This window comes from Larus michahellis, chromosome 21, assembly GCF_964199755.1.
Source record: "Larus michahellis chromosome 21, bLarMic1.1, whole genome shotgun sequence".
Taxonomy (NCBI): domain Eukaryota; kingdom Metazoa; phylum Chordata; class Aves; order Charadriiformes; family Laridae; genus Larus; species Larus michahellis.
This window is the reverse complement of record NC_133916.1, coordinates 2152272-2170009: the sequence shown is the minus strand read 5'-3', so window position 1 is coordinate 2170009 and position 17738 is coordinate 2152272. Positions and strand designations below refer to the sequence as shown.

Below are 17738 nucleotides of genomic sequence, written 5' to 3'. Positions count from 1 at the left end.
AAGAGGGGTATCTCCCCCCCCCCCCGCGGCATCTTGGGTGGGCTTGCGCCCCCCCCCCCCCCCCACGTTTGCACTGAGGGTCCGCCTTACCCTGGGGGCTCACGTGTGTCCCCCCCCTTGCACACACACCCACCCCCCCCCCCAAGCCCCATGGGGTCCCCCTTATCGTGGGGGCTTATGAATGGCCCCCCCTTGCACCCCTAAAGCCCCCTGGCGTCCCCCTTACCCTGGGGGGGGGGGGTGTCCCCCTTGCACACACCACCCCCCCCACACTACATGGGCGTCCCCCTTACGCTGGGGGCTCACGAGTGCCCCCTTGGACCCCCCCCCAAGCCCCATGGGGGTCCCCCTTATCATGGGGGCTTATAAATGCCCCCCCCTTGCACCCGCCAAGCCTCATGGGGGTCCCCCTTACTGTGGGGGCTCACGGGCGTGTCTCCCCCTTGCACACACACACCCCCCCCCCACTACATGGGGGTCCCCCTTACCCTGGGGGCTCATGGGTGTCCCCCCCCTCACCCCCCAAGCCTCATGGGTGTCCCCCTTATCATGGGGGCTTATAAATGCCCCCCCCTTGCAGCCCCCCCAAGTGCCATGGGGGTCCCCCTTACCCTGGGGGGTCATGGGTGTCCCCCCCTTGCATCCTCCAAGCTGGGGACCCCCCCCCCGTCTTTGGAGAACGGGTGCCCCCAGTCTGTATGAGCGCCTTCTTATGCTGGGGGGGGCATGGGATAACCCCTCCCCCCGCCTTGCACCCCCTCCAAAACACATGTGGCCCCCCCTTATCCTGATGGATATGGCCCCCCCCTTGGGCACCACGGTGTACATGGGGGTCGCCCTGGCTCTGGGGGCTCTGCACACCCCCCCCGGCTGCATGGGGTCCCCCTTACCAGGCGGTGGGGGGGGGGGGGCCGGCATGATTACCCCCCCTTATGTCCCCCAGACTACATTGGGGGCGGGGGGTGTTCTCTCTTATCCCGGGGGGGGGTGGGGGTGCACGGGTCCCCCCTTCAGCTCCCCCAGTCTGCATTGGGGTCCCCCAATGTCCTGGGAAGGGCATGGCCCCCCCCTTGGCCCCCTCGGTGTGCAAGGGGGGGGGGTCTTCTTGTTGGGGAGGGGGGCGTGGGGCCTCCATTGCATCCCCCCAAAGCTGTATGTGGTCCCTTTTGTCTTGGGGGGGGGGAGTTCTCCCTTGCACCCCCCCTGTCTGCATGGGCGTCCCTCTGGCTTTGGGGAGCAGGGGTCTCCCTGTCTGCATAGGGACCCCCTTATCCTGGGGGGGTACAAATCCCTCTGTGACACCCCCCTTCAAGCTGTATGCCCCCCCCCGCCTTTAACTCCCCCCAAGCTGCCTGGGTGTCTCATTATCCTGGGGGGGGACAGCCCCCCACCCCCTTAGACCCCCCAGCCTCCACGGGGGGCTGCGGGGGGTGTCCCCCTTATCCTGGGGGGGCCATGGGGGAATGGCTTCCCGCCGCCCCAGGGACCAGGAGGGCCCAATAGCCTCCCCTCTTACCCCCCCCAGCAGTCACCCCCCCAAAAAGGGGGGGGTCCCCATGGCCCCCACCCTTCCTGGTGGCACCCCACAGTCCCACAGCTCGGTGCACCCCACACGGCAGCCAGACAGGGGGGCAGCCCGCCCCCTCCAGATTTATTCTGCAGGGGAGGGGGCTGGGGGTGAGGCGGGGGGTGCGGGGGGCGGGGGGGGACACAGGGGACACACACACCCCCCCCGTTCACTCTTTGGTGTTGCTCCACTGCGCCGTGCGCCAGAAAATGGGGGTCTTCATGAAGCGCCCCGACCGCATGTACCCCGAGATCTTCTCCAGCGCCTGCGGGGAGGAGACGGGACGAGGATGGGGACAGGGATGGGGACAGCGGGGTGGCGGGGGGGGGCATGGGGACACTGGAGTGGCAGGGATGGGGACAGGGATGGGGACAGCAGGGTGGCAGGGGAGGGCATGGGGACACCGGAGTGGCAGGGATGGGGACAGGGATGGGGACAGCAGGGTGGCAGGGGAGGGCATGGGGACGCTGGAGTGGCAGGGATGGGGACAGGGATGGGGACAGCAGGGTGGCAGGGATGGGGACACCAGGGTGTCAGGGGAGAGGGACACTGAGGCATCAGGATGGGGACAGGGTTGGGGACACCAGGGTATAGGGGATGGGGACAGGGACACCAGGGTGTTGGGGATGGTGATGGACATGGGGACACCGGACTGTCAGTGATGGGGACAGGGATGGGGACACCGGGGCGTCAGGGGACAGGGATACTGAGGCATCAGGATGGGGACAGGGATGGGGACACCAGGGTAAAGGGAATGGGGACAGGGACATTGGGATATCTTGGATGGTGATGGACATGGGGACACTGGGCTGTCGGGGATGGGGACAGGGACACTGAGGCATCAGGATGGGGACAGGGACGAGGACACTGGGGTGGCAGGGGTGGGGACAGGGATGGGGACACGGGCTGTCAGGGGAGAGGGACGACAAGGCATCGGGATGGGGACAGGGATGGGGACAGGGACGTTGGAGTGTCTTGGATGGTGATGGATATGGGGACATCAGGGTGCTGGACACAGGGATGGGGACACTGGAGTGTTGGGGATGGGGACAGCAGGGTGTCTGGCGTGGGGCCAGGGACATCAGGGTCACAGAGATGGGGACGGGGACAGGGGCACTGGGGTGTTGGGGATGGGGACACCAGGGTGTCAGGGATCGGGACACTGAGGCATCAGGATGTGGCCGGGGACATCAGGGTATAGGGGATGGGGACAGGGACAACAGGGTGTCCCCCTGTCAGGGGTGGGGATGGGGACATTGGGGTGTTGGGGATGGGGACGGGGACACTGGGGCATTGGGGATGGGGATACCAGGATGTTGGGGACGGGGACAGGGATGGGGACACCGAGGTGTCAGGGATGGGGACGGGGACACCAGAGGAGTGCTGGGGATGCGGCCAGGGACACCGAGGTATTGGGGATGGGGACAAGGACACCGGGGCGCTGGGGATGGGGACGCTGGGGTGTTGGGGACGGGAACATCGAGGTGCGGGGGTCGGTGACCCCCGGGGTGTCCCCAGGTGTCCCCAGGTGTCCCCGCTCACCTCGAAGCGCTGCAGGAACCGGCCCAGGTTGCCCTGCAGCTCGGGGCACTCGGGGACGAACATGCGGTGCTGGTCCAGCACGTCGTACGCCAAGAAGTCCACGAAGGTGAGCTGTGACGGGGAGGTGATGGAGGGGGGGTGTGTGGGGGGGTCAGCTCCCACAGGAACACATTCCCCCCCCCCCCAAAAAAAAAAAAAACCCCAACCCCCCGGCACCCCCCACTTACCTTCTCCCCGGCAAACCACGGCCGGGAGCCCAGGAACCGCGACAGCTCCCGCAGCTTCCCCGGCAGCTGCTCCAGGTACGCCGGCTTCAGCTTCTCCTACGCAGAAAGTTGGGGGGGGGGAAGATCTGGGGTGGGGGTTTCACACCCCCCCCCGACCCCCCCTCCCCCCAGCACCCAGGGGCGTCACCCCCCGAGCGCAGCCAGGTGCACCCCAACGCACCCCCCCCCGCCGCTGGGCGATTCCCCTCGTCCCCGTGTCTCCAGCGGGGTTGGGGACAAGAATCTCCTCCCCCCCACACCCCCGGGATGGGGGTGTGTGTGTGTGGGGGGGGGAGGTCTGTCCCCTTGTGCCCCCCCCCCCCCTCGCCTCCCCATGGGGGTACTCACGAAGTCGGGGTTGTAGCACAGGCGGGCGAAGCTCATGCGCAAATCCACGAGCTGGTTCTCCAGCACGTCCACCCGCAGCATCTCCTCCTGCGTCTCCCCGCCTGCGGGATGGGGAGACATCAGACACACACCCCCCCCACCCCTCAAGCCTCAGGGACACCCCCTTCCCCCCCCCCCCGGGGGTGCTGTGACCCCCCCCATCATCACTCACACATCTTGTGCTTGCGGGCGATGTAGCGCAGGATGGCGTTGCTCTGCGTCAGCTTGATGGGGCCGTCGATGAGATAGGGTAGCTTGGGGGGGGGGGGAGAAAAAGGCCATGGGGGGGCTGTCAGCCTCGGTGACCCCCCCCCCCCTCAGCCCACCTCCCCACGGCCCCCCCATTCCCCATCCATCACCTACGTTGGGGAAGTCGAGGCCCAGTTTCTCCTTCTCGTTGGTCCAGTCGCTCGGATCGAAGTCAGGGGCTGGGGGAGGGCGGGGGGGGGGGGGGGGGGGAGAGAGGGTTGGGGGGCGGGGGTGTGTGTCCCCCAAACCCCACATCCCAGCTCATCGCACCCACAGCAAATTCACGGCGGGGGGTGGCGGGGTGGGGGGGGGGGTCCCCACTCTGCCCTAGCAGCAGCCACGTGTGTGTGTCCCCCCCCCCCTGCCCCCACCACCCTCCCTGGGTAGACAAGGTGGACATTGAGCAGGGACCGAGGTCCATGGCGGGGGGGTGGGGGCAGAGGTGTCGTCGTCCCCCCCCCGAAACGTGGCAGGAGGGTGGATAGGGGGGGGGCAACGCTTCCGCCCTGCGAAACGGGGAGTTTCTCCTTCCCCCCCCCCCCGCCCCCACCGGTTTCTGACACAGCACGAACCGGGGTGATGAAGGTCCCGGGGTGGGGGGAGGGGGTGACACACATTGTGGGGGGGGGACGGGACACCCCGCTTGCCCCCCCCTCACCTGGTCCGGGGCGATACTGTCTCTCCTGGTAGGGGGTCTCCGTGTACTCCAGCAGCAGGCGGATGGCGTGGGCCAGCTGTGGGGGGGGGGGGGGTACGGGGGGCACAGCACCCACCTTCAGCACCCACCTGCGCTCCCCACGACCCCCCCCCACCCCCACCCTCACCCCTCCCTCCCAGCCACCCCCCCCACACTCACCCCGCGGATGTCCCAGTACCCCAACGTGACCACCATGGTGGCACCCAGCGACGGCTCTGCGGGGACACGGACTGGGACGGGGACGGAGAGGGGACGGGCCCCCCCCACCCCCCACCCAGCGCCCTCCCCTTTCACCTCCCCGCTCGCGTGACCGGGCACAGGCAGGGTGCCAGGGCGTCCCGCCAGCCATGGGGCCAGCGCTGGCGCTGCCAACCCGCCACTCAGGATCAGGCCCCCGGCACCCCCAGCGTTTTGCGGACACCCCCATCCCCAAAGTTCAGCCTTGGGGGGGGGGGGACACACCACCCTATGCCACTGCAGCGATCGGTGGGGCACCCGCCGCTCACGATCTGGCCCCCGGCACCGCCGTCACTCTGGGGACCCCCCTGTGAGCACCCCCATCACTTTGGGGAGCCCCCCATTGGCACCCCCAGCACCCTGGGGACCCCCCATTGGCACCCCAGTCACTTTGGGGACCCCTCATTGGCACCCATCACCCTGGGGACCCCCCCCCATCCCCAAAGCCCAGCCATGGCGGGGACCACCCTATGTCACTACGGAGCTCAGTGGGGCACCCGCTGCTCAGGATCTGGCCCTGGGACCCCCCCATTGGCACCCATCACCCTGGGGACCCCCCCCATCCCCAAAGCCCAGCCATGGGGGGGACCACCCTATGTCACAGCAGCGATCGGTGGGGCACCTGCCGCTCAGGATCTGGCCCCCGGCACATCCGTCACTCTGGGGACCCCCCTGTGAGCACCCCCATCACTTTGGGGAGCCCCCCATTGGCACCCCCAGCACCCTGGGGACCCCCCCATCCTCAAAGCCCAGCCGGGGGGGGACCATTCTATGCCACTGCATCGATCTGTGGGGCCACCCGCCGCTCAGGATCTGGCCCTGGGACCCCCCCATTGGCACCCCCATCACTTTGGGGACCCCCCATTGGCACCCCCAGCACCCTGGGGACCCCCCCCATCCCCAAAGCCCAGCCATGGGGGGGGACCACCCTATGTCACTGCAGCGATCGGTGGGGCACCCGCCGCTCAGGATCTGGCCCCTGCCACCTCCATCACTTTGGGGACCCCCCCCATTGGGCACACCCAGCACTCTGGGAACCCCCCCCCCCCATGAGCATCCCCATCTCTGGGGACCCCTCATTGGCACCCATCACTCTGGGGACCCCCCCCATCCCCAAGGCCAAGCCATGAGAAGGACCACCCTATGTCACAGCAGCGACCTGTGGGGCCACCCACTGCTCAGGATCCGTCCCTGGGTACCCCCATTGGCACCCCCATCACTTTGGGACCCCCCCCCTCCCTGAGCACCCCGTCACTCTGGGGACCCCCCTGTCCCCAAAGCCAAGCCATGGGGGGACCACCCTATGCCACTGCAGCGGTTGGTGGGGCACCCGCCATTCAGGATCTGGGCCCTGCCACCTCCATCACTTTGGGGACCCCCCCACGAGCACCCCAGTCACTTTGGGGACCCCTCATTGGCACCCATCACTCTGGGGACCCCCCCCCATCCCCAAAGCCCGGCCATGAGAGGGACAATTCTATGCCACAGCAGCGATCTGTGGGGCCACCTGCTGCTCAGGATCTGGCCCTGAAACCCCCCCTTGCCCCCCCCCCCAGCCTTCTGGGGACCCCTCATAGGCACCCCCACCTCTTTGGGGACCCCTCGTTGTCACCCTTTCACTCTGGGGACCCCCCCCCAATCCCCAAAGCCCAGCCATGGCGGGGGGGACCACCCTATGCTACTGCAGCGATCTGTGGGGTCATGCGCCACTCGGAATCCGGCCCCCCCCCTCACTTTGGGGACCCCCCTGAGCATCCCCATCACTTTGGGGACCCCCTCCATCCCCAATGCCAAGCCGGGGATGAGGGGGGGACGACGCACCCCCCCACTCTATACCATAGCAGCGATCTATGGGGCCACCCTCTTGCTGCCTCAGTTTCCCTCTGGGGCCGCGAGGCCTCCCCCGGCCCCCCCGCCACACTTAAACTGAAGTATTTTACTTAAATACTTTATTTTTCATGCTCGGATGGGTCTTTTTTTTTTTTTTTCCTTTTTTTTTTGTTTTTGTTTTGTTTTGTTTTGTTGTTTCCGTGACCTTTTTCCCGGCAGCATCGGCCGCCTGCTCCGGACCGCGGGGGGCGGGGGGGGGGGGGAGGCAGGACCAGGGTTGGGGGGGGGAGGGGACACGCAGGGAGGACGGGGTGATGCCCCACGGGGAAGGGAAAAGCCCCGTCCGGCCCGATCCGGGCCACAAACAGCTCCTGGGAGCGTGGAGGATGGGGACACACGCATGTCCCCCCACCCCGTCCCCTTCACCTTCCTCCCTGGGGTGGCGAAGAGGATGGAGCATCCTCCATGGGGCCACCGTCCCCTGCGGCCAGCAGCCTCCGTGGCCCCTGGGCCACCGGGTGCCCACCGACGCGGTAGCCCCGTGGGAGGGTGCGAGGAGCCTGGGGGTACAGAGACACCCCCCCCCGCCCCCCCGGCTTGTCCCCATGTCCCCATGGGGTGAGAAAGTGGACGGAAAGAGGGGCAGGCAATTAAAAAAAAGCATCAGGAGCCAAGCCCTGCTGCTGGGCTGGGTCCCCCCCCAGGTGTCCCGACCCCTGGAAGTGAAGCCAGGACACACACACACACACACACACACACACACACGCCCCCCCTCCCCCGGCGGTGCCCGCACCCATGTCACCTCCTGCAGCCTGGTCCTTGTGCCACCAAGGCCAGGAGGGACCGACCCAGGCAGGAGACACCGTTTTTTTTTAAAAAAAAAAAAAGCGAACAACCAAACAAGACAAAAAAACCCCCAAAAAAACCAAAACACAAAAAAACCCAAGTAACAGAGAGAACCCAGCAAAACCCGCCCCCCCCATGGTGGCACTGGCGGGGGGCGGGGAGGGGACACACGCTGGGGACAGCAGCGGGGGGAGCGTCCCCTGCCCAGGGCGGGAGGTAGCAGGAGGGGGACGGCGTGCGAAGCCCTGGAGGGATGCGGGGGGGTGGGGGGGGGTTGGAGGGTGACAGAGGGGTCCCCTGCGGGAGCCGGGGTGGGGGGAGAGGCGGAGGACGAGGCGGAGGTTGGGGGGGGGAAGGAAGTCAGTGGGTGGCCAGGTTGGAGGTGATGGTGAGAGCGTCCTCCTCCTGGATGGTCTCCAGCTCGGCGCTCTGCACCGCCTGCGTGATGAGGGTCAGCTCCTGGCACAGCGTCTCGAAGCGGTAGCCGACGCGGATGTCGGGGACGTTGGTGCGACGGATGTCGTTGCCCTCCGGCCCCTCCTTCAGGTAGTGGGGACCCAGCCAGTAGCTCTTCACCTGGGCGAGAAGAAGAGCAAGGAGAAGGTCCCAACGGCCGCCGCGCAGCCTTTGGCTGCTGCCAGCACCCGCCGCCGGGTGCTTTGGGGTGGGGGGGTGTCACCGGGGGAGGGTCCCGCTGGGAATGGGGAGGCGTCACCTTGTGGGAGAAGCCGCTCATGAGGACGCTGTTGCGGGCCAGCTCGCACATGTCGCAGGAGCTCAGCTTCCAGACCTGGGTGGCGATGCTGTACTCCTCCATCAACGGCTCCTGGGCCGGGGCGGGGGGAAAGGGGAAGGGGGGGGGACAACACGGCCTCAGCACCCACCCATGGGGCCACCTCCCCCCCCGCTCCAAGAGAGGATGGGGGTTCCCAGCTTCTCCCACCCTCTCTTGGACCATCAGGGCGTCCTCCGGAGCCCGTTATTGCCTTGGCTCCTGGCCGCCACCGACTCTGTCCCACCACCGTGACTTGGCCGGCGGCCACCCCGTAGCCGTTTCTGGAGGGAGGGGGGCGGTCGGTGACTTGTGACCGGCTCACCTTGGTGAAGTGGAACTGGAGGGGGTCGTCGGTGGAGAGGGAGACCATGAGCCCCCGCGAGAGGTACTCGGGCAGGGGGTTGCGGTGGTAGCTGAGGAAGAGGCTGTTGTTGCTCAGCGGGGACATGGCGATGCCGATCTGCGCCAGGTAGTAGAGGTACTGCAGGACGGGGGCCTGGGGCGGGCGGGGGCGACACAACAACGGGGTGAGGGCGGGGGGGATCCCAGCCAACTCTCCCAGCCCCCCACGGGTACACACACACACACACACACACCCCATCCCCGCTCACCTTGCGGAGCAGCAAGCCATGGGAGATGTTCTCCGAGACCATGAAGCCCGAGACGAGGTGATGGATGGGGCCGGCCTCACCGCAGTGCGGGCGCAGGACGAAGGTGTGGAAGCCTCTCTTCCTGCAACGTGGGGCTGACCGTCATCATCCCACCCCAAGACCCACCACCCCCCACCCCGGATGGGTGGAGGTGCCGGGGACCCCGAGGCGTCCTTACCTTCGGAGGTGGTTGAGCACCGTCATGTTGGCGTACATGTAGTACAGGTAGTAGGAGTAGGGGGGGTTGTCCTCCTCCACCCAGTTGCCCGGCAAAGGACTGTCCAGGTTGAAGATGTGATGCTCCGGTTTGGATTCATCATCCACACTGTCGAAGCCATCCACCTGCCAGCGAGACAAGCCCAGGGTGGGACGGTCACCCCTCCAAGCAGGTCTGCTCCGGCCCTCAAGCTGGGTCCAGGCTGGGGGTCGCAAGATGTCACCGGCGTTCCCCCCGTGTCCCCGTCCCCGTGGTGCTCACATGCTCCAGGAAGAGGTGGAGCTCGGGGTGTTGGGCAGGGTGGATGGTGGCCTCGTAGAGGGGCAGGAAGATGTTCTCCAGCATCTCCTGGAAGTTGGCCAACTGCTTCTTCGTCCGGTAGACATCGCTGCAGGGGGACGGACCCCGCTCAGAGATGGGCGCCCCATCTCACCCCCACCCCAGCCATCCGTGGGGTGTCCTTGGTCTCCCCACCCAGGTGACGGCCCCGGGTTGAGGGGGCCCCGGGGTGAGGCCCACCCCGTTACTCACAAGAGCCGGGGCACCTGCACGAGCCAGCGGACGTTGTTGGAGTGGACGCGGTGGTTGACGGCCCAGCGGGCCAGCTTGTCCCACTCGTCCCGGGAGCGGCCGTAGATGGAGAGCCGCAGCTCAGCGTTTTGGTACTTGCTCTCCTCCAGATCGGACATGACCTCCTGCGGGGGATGGGAAAGTGTCACCCCATGGCCTTCGGGAAGGGGCATCAGAGGGAGGGAGACGTGGAGGGTCACCCAGCAGGGTCACTCACCTTGATGATGTGGGCAAAGTACTTCCCCGAGACGCGGTTGTCTGTCTTGATGAAGATCTCCCGCAGGATGGACTCGCCGATGGGGTTGTACTTGGCGTTGAACTTGTCGAAGCGGTGGAAGGTGTTGCGGTCCTGGCAGGGAGACGCAGATGTGAGCTGAGACCCCTCGTCACCCCAGAGCCACCACCACATCCCTAACCAGAGTCCCCAGCATTCCCCACCCCACCCTGGAACAACCCCTGGAGAAGATCCCCCACCCCAGCCAGAGATGGGCTGGGGGCCCTGCTCATCTCCAGGCTTTGGGGGTGTCCCTCATACCGCGTGGACATCCAGCGTGTCCACGCTCAGGTCGTAAGCGGTGAGGTTCATCGTCTCGAAGACCTCCTTGAGCGTCTGCTCCTTGCCCTTCTCCACGTGGACGATTTCATCCAGGTGCTTCTTCATGGCCCGCTTGATGAAGCGCAGGAGATGCTTCTGGTTCATGCAGGACGAGGCGTGAATGTGGGTGTCCACCTGCATGGCCAGAGGTGACGCTCAGCCCCCAGACCCTCCAAGTGCTCCCCCGGACAAGCCAGGACCCCCCCACCATGAGCCGGCGGGTACCTTGCGGATATTGTAGAAGTCGCGGTGGGGCACCTTCTTCTGGGCCGCCAGCTCCTTCATCTCGTTGAGCAGCACGTGCATCTGGAACTTGGAGCTCAGGTACTGCAGCCGGCGGTAGCAGAAGGATTTGCTGCCCGAGGCGGGGAGGGGGGCATCAGTTTTGGGGGGAGAACATCCAGCCCCATAAGGCTGGTGTCCACCAGGATGAGGGGACACGGCGCTGGACTCTTGGGACGCCCTCCCCGTGCACGGTGACCATGAGCGAGGATGGACACACGGACACGGGAGCTGCACCAGTACCGTGTGTCATAGCCACCGCCGTGTCCCTCTGGTGCTGTCCCCAAGGTTCCACCCTCCCCCCTGCCCCAAGACACCCCCATGGCGAGACCCTTCTCCTTACATGGGCCCGTTGATGATCAAAGCCATGAGGAAATTCATGTCGGCGATGAACTCCTGCAGGTCGGGGTAGGGCAGGTCCAGCTCCGTGCTCCTGGTGGGGGGGACGGAGGTGGGTCACAGGCGGGGACAGGCTCCAGGGGGCTCCCTCCACGCCCGGTGCCACCCACCGCCAGCTCCCCCCAGCGAACTCATCACACCAGTGAGCGACCGGCCTCCTCCCCCCCATCCCCGGCCCATGCCTCGCGACTCACTTGTCGGTGAGGTCCTGCTTGGTGTAGACGTGCACCACCCCGTCCACCATCTTCAGCCCAAAGCCCAGATCAGCCGGCATGCTCTGGGGGTCCCAAGTCTCGTAGGGGTGCTGCTCCGCGAAGGGGGGGTGCACGGGGGCATCTGCGGCCGGGAGACACCCAAGGAGACACGAGTGTCGGAGAGGCTCCCCTGAGCTCCTCCGACGCTCCGTCCTGGCGTGAAGACCACCCCACCCCATCCACCCACCCCGTGCTCACCGGCGGCCACGGGGGTCTCGGGCACCTCCTCGTAGCCGCGGGTCTCCAGGGGTTTCTCGGAAAGCTCCTGCAGGTACCGGGCGGTGGTTTTGCAGAAGCTCTGCAGCGACAGCCCCATGTACTTCTCCCGCAGGAACAAAGCCTTCACCACGCTCTTGGCCGCATCCAGAAGATCCGTGAAGGGCACCTGGGGTTGGGGGACATCAAAAGAAACCAAGCCCAAGGTGGAGGTTGACAACCCTGAGGACCCTCGCCCCGTCCCGGGGCTGGAGGGTGAGGGGGGTGATGGGGGGAGGCTCACCCCGCACTTCTCCTCCCCGGAGATGGTGACCCGCTGGAACTCCCGCTCCAGCAGCGCCTCCCGCTCCTTGGGGACGTGGTCCACCAGGTCCTCGTTCTGCTCCTTGAAGAGCCTGTGGGTACAGACGGCGGCCGCTGAGACGGGGACGCGGTCCGTCCCCATCCCTCGTGTCCCCCGTGTCCCCCCAGGAGCAGCACCAGCAGCCGCCCCAGGGACTGCGTCCAGCCCCCGGGGTGGCAGGAGGGTGGCGTCGTCCTCAGGGATGCCACCACCAGGTCGGGACAGCTGGGTGCCACCCATGTCCCCATCGGCAGTGGCATCGTCCGTGTTCCCCCCACCACCATCACCCCCACCCCGACACATCCCCCAGCCCCACACGAGCACAACGAGAAGTTTAGCGGGGGGGGGGGGGGGGGCGGGGGAAGGACAGAGAACGAAATAACTCGTGACGGAGACAACTCCCAAGCGGAGACAGGAGGGAGGAGGACACGCAGAATCGCACCCCGGTGACAGGGCCAGGATGGGGTCCTGTGCCACCAGCGGGGCTGGGACACCCCCTCCCCAGCTCACCCCAAAACCCCCCCCACCGCTAACACCCCCCCCCCCCCCCCCACGCCCCCCGGGGGGGGGTGTTAACCCTTCCAGTGCCAGCGAGAAGGGGTCGGGTTGGGACATTTGGGGTCTGTTCTGTGCGGGGAGGTTGGGTGAGAGCTGAGAGCAGGGCTGCGGGGGGGGGGGCGGGGGATGTCCCCGATTACCACCCCCCCCACTACCCCCCCCTCGGTGTCCCCGGCCGGTGTCACCGAGCCGGACACTCACTGTAAGTCCGCGGCACTGTCAATTTTCAAGAAGTCCTGTTTGGCTCTGAGCAAAATGTCGGGCTCGAGTCTGGGGACACGCAGGCAGCGGCGGGGCCGGGGGGGGCGGGCGGACAGCGGCGTGTGGGGGGGGGGGACAGCGGGGACAAGGTCGGGGTTGGGTGCCGGGGGGGTGGGGTGGGAAGAGAGGGGCCGGGGAGAGAAAACACCCCGTTAATGCCGAAAAGGACAAAAAAATCACACAGAAACCAGAAAAACAACAACAACAAAAAAACAAACAAAAGAAAACCCCAAAAATTAAAAAAAAACAAAAAAAAAAACAAAAAAAAAAGCGGGGGGGGGACACGAAGCGCAACGCCCACGGGAGAGAGGACACAGAGCTGGCACAGAGGACCGACAGCCCCCCTCGGGGTGGGGGGGTGGTGGCTCGTCCCCATGCGGGGACCCTGTCCCATGGGTGGGGGGGGGGGACGGGACATACACACGACACCCCAAGCCTGCCCCGCCCTGCCTTTCCCCCCCGCCCCCCCCCGGCCCCGGGCTTACTTGACGTCCTGGCTGATCTGGCGTTCGAGGCGCTGCCGCCGCTCCTCCAGCTGCTCGATGGGACTCTCCTCCGGGAACTCGTAGGGCGCCGTCCGCATCTCGCTCTCGGCCAGCGAGCGGCAGAACAGCTCCTGCCCCGGAGCATCCCTGTCACGAGCTGTGCCCGGTCTCAGCCCGCAGGGGGTAAGGAGGGAAGCAACACCCCCCACACACCCCCCCCGCCCTTCTTTCCCTAGCTGAGCTGGAAAGGTGAAGTGTCGGGGAGGGGGGAAGGTTTGGGGGGGGAAGGGGGAAGGACGGAGGTGAGACACCACCCGCCCCCCGCTCCTCCCAGCCCCAGACACCCCTGAGACCTGGCGAACTCGGTGCACGGGACCCACCTCTGCGATCTCCTTGTATTTGCCGTCCATGGAGGTGCGCAAGTCCACGGGGAAATGCTTCAGGCAATGGGGGGTCCCGGGCAGGGAACGCGCCGACTGCAGGGGCCGGGACCCCGGCCCAGCCCGCAGCTCTGCAGGGACCGGTACAGCGTGAGGCGGGGTGGGGGGGTGGGGTGGGGGGGGGGAGGGGGAAGGGGGGGGGCCACCGACCCCAGCCCCTCTGCACCCCCCCTCCCCCCACGGAACTGGGATGCCGGTCCCCGAAGTGGTGATGGGGAAACTGAGGCAGCTCAAGGGCAGGAGGGACCCCCCCCCCTGCCCCCCCTTCCCTCCCAGTGCACTGAGGGGGCTGCTGACCCCATCGAGGGGGGGGGGGGGAGGGGGTAACGAGCCAGCAGCGTTAGTGAATGAGGGGTTCAAGGATGGGGGGCAGGACACACCCCCCCCCCCGGCACTGAGGTGGATGCTAAGGTCCCCCCATCACCCCCCCTCTCCCTTTCTTGGAGCCAGGCTTCTCCATTCGCTCCCCCCCCCCCCCCCATTTCTCTATCTGCCCCCCCATAACGCCAGCGCTGCCCCCCTGCCCCATCCATCCTCCTGCCCCCCCTCCCCCCAAATCCATCGCACGAGGCACCACCACCGGGGGGGGGGCCACCTTCAAACTGGGAAGGAGGGGAGGCAACACCCCCGCCCCCCCCCCCTCCCCCCAGTAAACAAACCCCATCGCCCCCGCGTGTCCCCCCCCCGGAGCATTCCCGGCTCCTACCTGTGCTGGGGACACTGGGACGGGGATGGGGGGGGGGGAACTCCCCAGACACACACACCCCCCCCCCAGGGGGGCAGAGGAGACGGGGGTGGGGGGAGACCCTGACCTGGACCCCCCCACACACCCCCTCCCAGCATCAAAGGACCCCCCCGGGGGCCAGCACCCTGCTCTGCTGCCCCCCCCCCCCCCCCGGCACCCACCACCCTCATTGCCAAACCCCGCCATAGACCCGGCCCAGGGCCGGGGGGGTGGGGGGGCGCACTGGAAATCAGGTCCCACTGGTTAAACTGGGGCCACCAGTAAGAGCCCCCCACCCACCCCACCCCCCCCCACAGCTTGGGAGGCGAATCCAGGCATCCTGCCCCCCCCCCACGCCCTCCCTAAGCCCCCCCCACCCCATTTGCGCCCCCCCCAGCGCATTCTCCCCGCATCACCCAAACCTGAATGGGGGGGGGGGGGGGGCGGGGGAGCTGCCCCCCACCCTGCCCATTGCTGAGGTCTGTGGTGGGGAAACTGAGGCACGATTTGGGAGTGGGGGCTTCACCACCCGGCTCCCCCCCTGCCTCAGTTTCCCCCCCCCACCCCCACCCCCCACCCTCGGAGGTCCCTGTACCTCGCCGGGCAGCGGTGGCAGCTGGTGGCACCCCGGCAGGGCCGGTGGCCGTGTCACCCAGGGCAGGGATGGCACCGCTGTCACCCGGGATGCGTCACCCAGGGCATGGCTTGGTGCACCGCGGTGACACTCGGGGTGTCCTGTGCCACCGGGACAAGCCCTGTGCCACCCCGCGCCAGCGGGACACGGCCCCCCCCCACCCTGCGCCACCCGTGTCTGAGAGCCCCCCTGATGACACCCCCCCCCCCCCACGAGCCGGGTGCCACCCACAAGGTGCCACCTCGTGCCACTGTCACCAGACACACCCCCCCCCAACACACCCCAGCCACGGGGCCAGCCGAGCCCCCCCCCCCTTCATGGGATGACACATGAAGCTGCCCCCCCCCCCCCCCAGCACCCCGACACCCCCCACCGGGGGGGGGGGGGGGTGTGTGGGGTGGGGGGTGTCCCACCACCCCCAGCGCTTTACGCCCCCCCGTCCCCCCCGGGGGCACACACCACCCGCTGTGCCACGGCTCCACTGCAGAGCGCCCCCCCCGACTTCCCCAGCAGTGTGGAGCGGGGGGGACACACACACGCCACCCACCAGCACCCCGGAGCAGCCCAGACGCCACGGTGATGGGCACGCCACCCCCGCCAAAGCGCCCCCAAGCAGCAACCCAGCGCCTTCCCCCCCCCCCCAAAAAAAAAAAAACCAAACAGACAGCCCCCCCACCACCACCACCACAGCACCCACGTCAGCCCCCCCCCCCCCCCCCCCCCCGGGGCTTGCTTGGCGTGACCTGGGCCACCCCCCGTGGGCTGCCGGGGTGGTGGTGTGGTGGTGGGGGGGGGTGGGAGGGGGCTCAGCCCCAGCCGTGGGGCTGGTGACGGGTTGCGGGGGTGGGGGGGGGAACGGCGGGGGGGGCCTCACCTGCGGGGCTGGGGGCCTGCAGGCTGCCCCGCTTCTTGAAGGGGTACTTGGCCGGGGCGGCCGAGGACATGGCGGTTCCGGGGGTGGCGGTGGCGGGGGTGACGATGGCGGGGGTGACGATGGCGATGGCGGGGGTTGGCGATGGCGGGGGGGGGGTGGCGGTGGTTGGTGGTGGTGGCGGTGGCGATGGCAGCGGGGGCCCGCGGGGGCCCCGGCGGGGACTCTTACGGCTGCAGGGCGGCAGGGCCGGGCGATGGCGGCCGCTCCCTCCCCTGGTTGATGATTGATGCAGGAAACCCGGGGCTGGACCAAAGTCCCCGGCGGAACCCGGCCGGAAGCCGGGCCGAGGAAGAGGATGGGGCGGGAGGAGGATGTGGGCGAGGAGGAGGAGGAGGAGGAAGGAGGAAGGAGGAAGGTTGTCGGGGCAACCGGCCCCCGCCGCGGCGCTGGGAGCTCGCCCCGACTCGGGCGTTGGGAGCCCCGGGGGATGCGGTGCTGCCCGCCCCCCCCTCCCCTCCCCTCCCCACCACCACCCCCCCGACCTTGCAGGGACAGCAGGACCTTCCTCCCCCCCCCCCCCCGCGACAGGCACTGTGTGCCCCCCCTCCCCCCGCAAAGGGGGGATATCCCCCCCCGAGAGGTGGTGTTGGACGCCCCCCCCAAAATGGCAGCGGCAGCGCCAACAGCAGGGTACCAACCCCCCCCGCACCCCGCTCCGACGTGGGCGTTGTGCGTCCGTCCCCGTCGTGTCCCCCCCCCCCGTGGCAGGCATTGTGCCCCCAAGACTGGCATTGCCCCCCCCCCCAAGACAGGGTGCCACCCCCCCCCCCGAGATGGGTCATTGTGTGTCCCCCAAGAGAGGGTGCCCCCCCCCAAGACAGGGTGCCACCCCCCCGACATGGCCATTGTGCCCCCCCCGCAAGACATTGTGCCCCCAAGGTAGACATTGCCCCCCCAAGCCAGGATGCCATCTCCCCCCCCCGAGTTGGGCATTGTGGCCCCCCCAAGACAGACATTGTGCCCCCAAGATAGACATTGCCCCCCCAAAACAGGGTGCCAGCCCCCCGAGTTGGGCATTGTGCCCCCCCCAAGACAGGCATTGTGCCCCCAAGATGGGGTGCCACCCCCCCGGGATGGGTACTGCACCCCCCCAAGCCAGACATTGTGCCCCCAAGATAGACATTGCCCCCCCAAGACAGGGTGCCATCTCCCCCCCCCCGAGTTGGGCATTGTGGCCCCCCCAAGACAGACATTGTGCCCCCAAGATAGACATTGCCCCCCCAAGACAGGGTGGCCCCCCGCCAAGACAGGCATTGCCCCCCCAAGACAGGGTGCCATCTCCCCCCCCCCCGAGTTGGGCATTGTGGCCCCCCCAAGATAGACATTGTGCCCCCAAGACAGGCATTGCCCCCCCAAGACGGGGTGCCACCCCCTGAGATGGGCATTGTGTGTCCCCCAAGAGAGGGTGCCCCCCCCAAACAGGCGTTGCCCCCCCAAGAGAGGGTGCCACTCCCTCTGTGATGGGCATTGTGCCCCCCCCCTAAAGACGGGCATTGTACCCCCAAAGCAAGGTGTCACCCCCCACCCCCGAGATAGGCATTGTCCCCCCCCCGAGACAGGCGTTGCCCCCCAAAGACAAGGCATTGCCCCCCCCAAGACAAGGTGCCCCCCCTCAAAGACAGGCATTGTCCCCCCAGGACAGGGTGCCCCCCCCCGAGGTGAGCATCATCGCCATCAGAGGTGGGTACCGCACCCCCCGGCTGGGCTCTACACCCCCCCGCGATGGGCATCTGCACCCCCAGGGTGGGCGCTGCGCCCCCCCCCCGACACAGCCCATCAC

General features: G+C 67.9%; 2 protein-coding genes across 2 annotated transcripts; both read right to left on the bottom strand.

Annotated features, from left to right (window-relative positions):
* Positions 1–1618: 1618 nt before the first annotated feature.
* On the bottom strand, positions 1619–4991 carry LOC141733678 (glutathione S-transferase 2). The gene is made up of 8 exons (XM_074564378.1): positions 4868–4991; positions 4670–4745; positions 4126–4190; positions 3935–4016; positions 3724–3824; positions 3337–3432; positions 3110–3220; positions 1619–1832 (listed from the first exon to the last, which is right to left on the bottom strand). The coding sequence occupies exons 1-8, from the start codon at positions 4901–4903 to the stop codon at positions 1737–1739; spliced, it is 663 nt and encodes a 220-aa protein (XP_074420479.1). The 5' UTR covers positions 4904–4991; the 3' UTR covers positions 1619–1736.
* A 2688-nt stretch (positions 4992–7679) lies between these two features.
* AMPD2 (adenosine monophosphate deaminase 2) lies at positions 7680–16109 on the bottom strand. Its single transcript, XM_074564483.1, has 18 exons — positions 15899–16109; positions 13607–13737; positions 13227–13357; positions 12682–12750; positions 11863–11974; positions 11562–11748; positions 11304–11445; positions 11054–11143; positions 10654–10783; positions 10369–10563; positions 10051–10182; positions 9795–9958; positions 9525–9651; positions 9225–9388; positions 9008–9128; positions 8719–8892; positions 8337–8447; positions 7680–8197 (listed from the first exon to the last, which is right to left on the bottom strand). The coding sequence occupies exons 1-18, from the start codon at positions 15966–15968 to the stop codon at positions 7982–7984; spliced, it is 2466 nt and encodes an 821-aa protein (XP_074420584.1). The 5' UTR covers positions 15969–16109; the 3' UTR covers positions 7680–7981.
* Positions 16110–17738: the final 1629 nt, after the last annotated feature.

What these genes read in the sequence shown, in the direction of transcription:
- AMPD2 (XM_074564483.1), bottom strand. Translation starts at nt 15,968, where the DNA reads ATGTCCTCGGCCGCCCCGGCCAAGTACCCCTTCAAGAAGCGGGGCAGC. An exon ending in TTGATCATCAACGGGCCCAT is followed by an intron (nt 10,784 to 11,053) that starts GTAAGGAGAAGG and finishes CGCCTCGGGCAG; the next exon opens with CAAATCCTTCTGCTACCGCC. An exon ending in ACTTCTACAATATCCGCAAG is followed by an intron (nt 10,564 to 10,653) that starts GTACCCGCCGGC and finishes CTGGCCATGCAG; the next exon opens with GTGGACACCCACATTCACGC.
- LOC141733678 (XM_074564378.1), bottom strand. Translation starts at nt 4,903, where the DNA reads ATGGTGGTCACGTTGGGGTACTGGGACATCCGCGGG. An exon ending in CGCCCGCAAGCACAAGATGT is followed by an intron (nt 3,825 to 3,934) that starts GTGAGTGATGAT and finishes CCCATCCCGCAG; the next exon opens with GCGGGGAGACGCAGGAGGAG. An exon ending in CGTGGTTTGCCGGGGAGAAG is followed by an intron (nt 3,221 to 3,336) that starts GTAAGTGGGGGG and finishes TCCCCGTCACAG; the next exon opens with CTCACCTTCGTGGACTTCTT.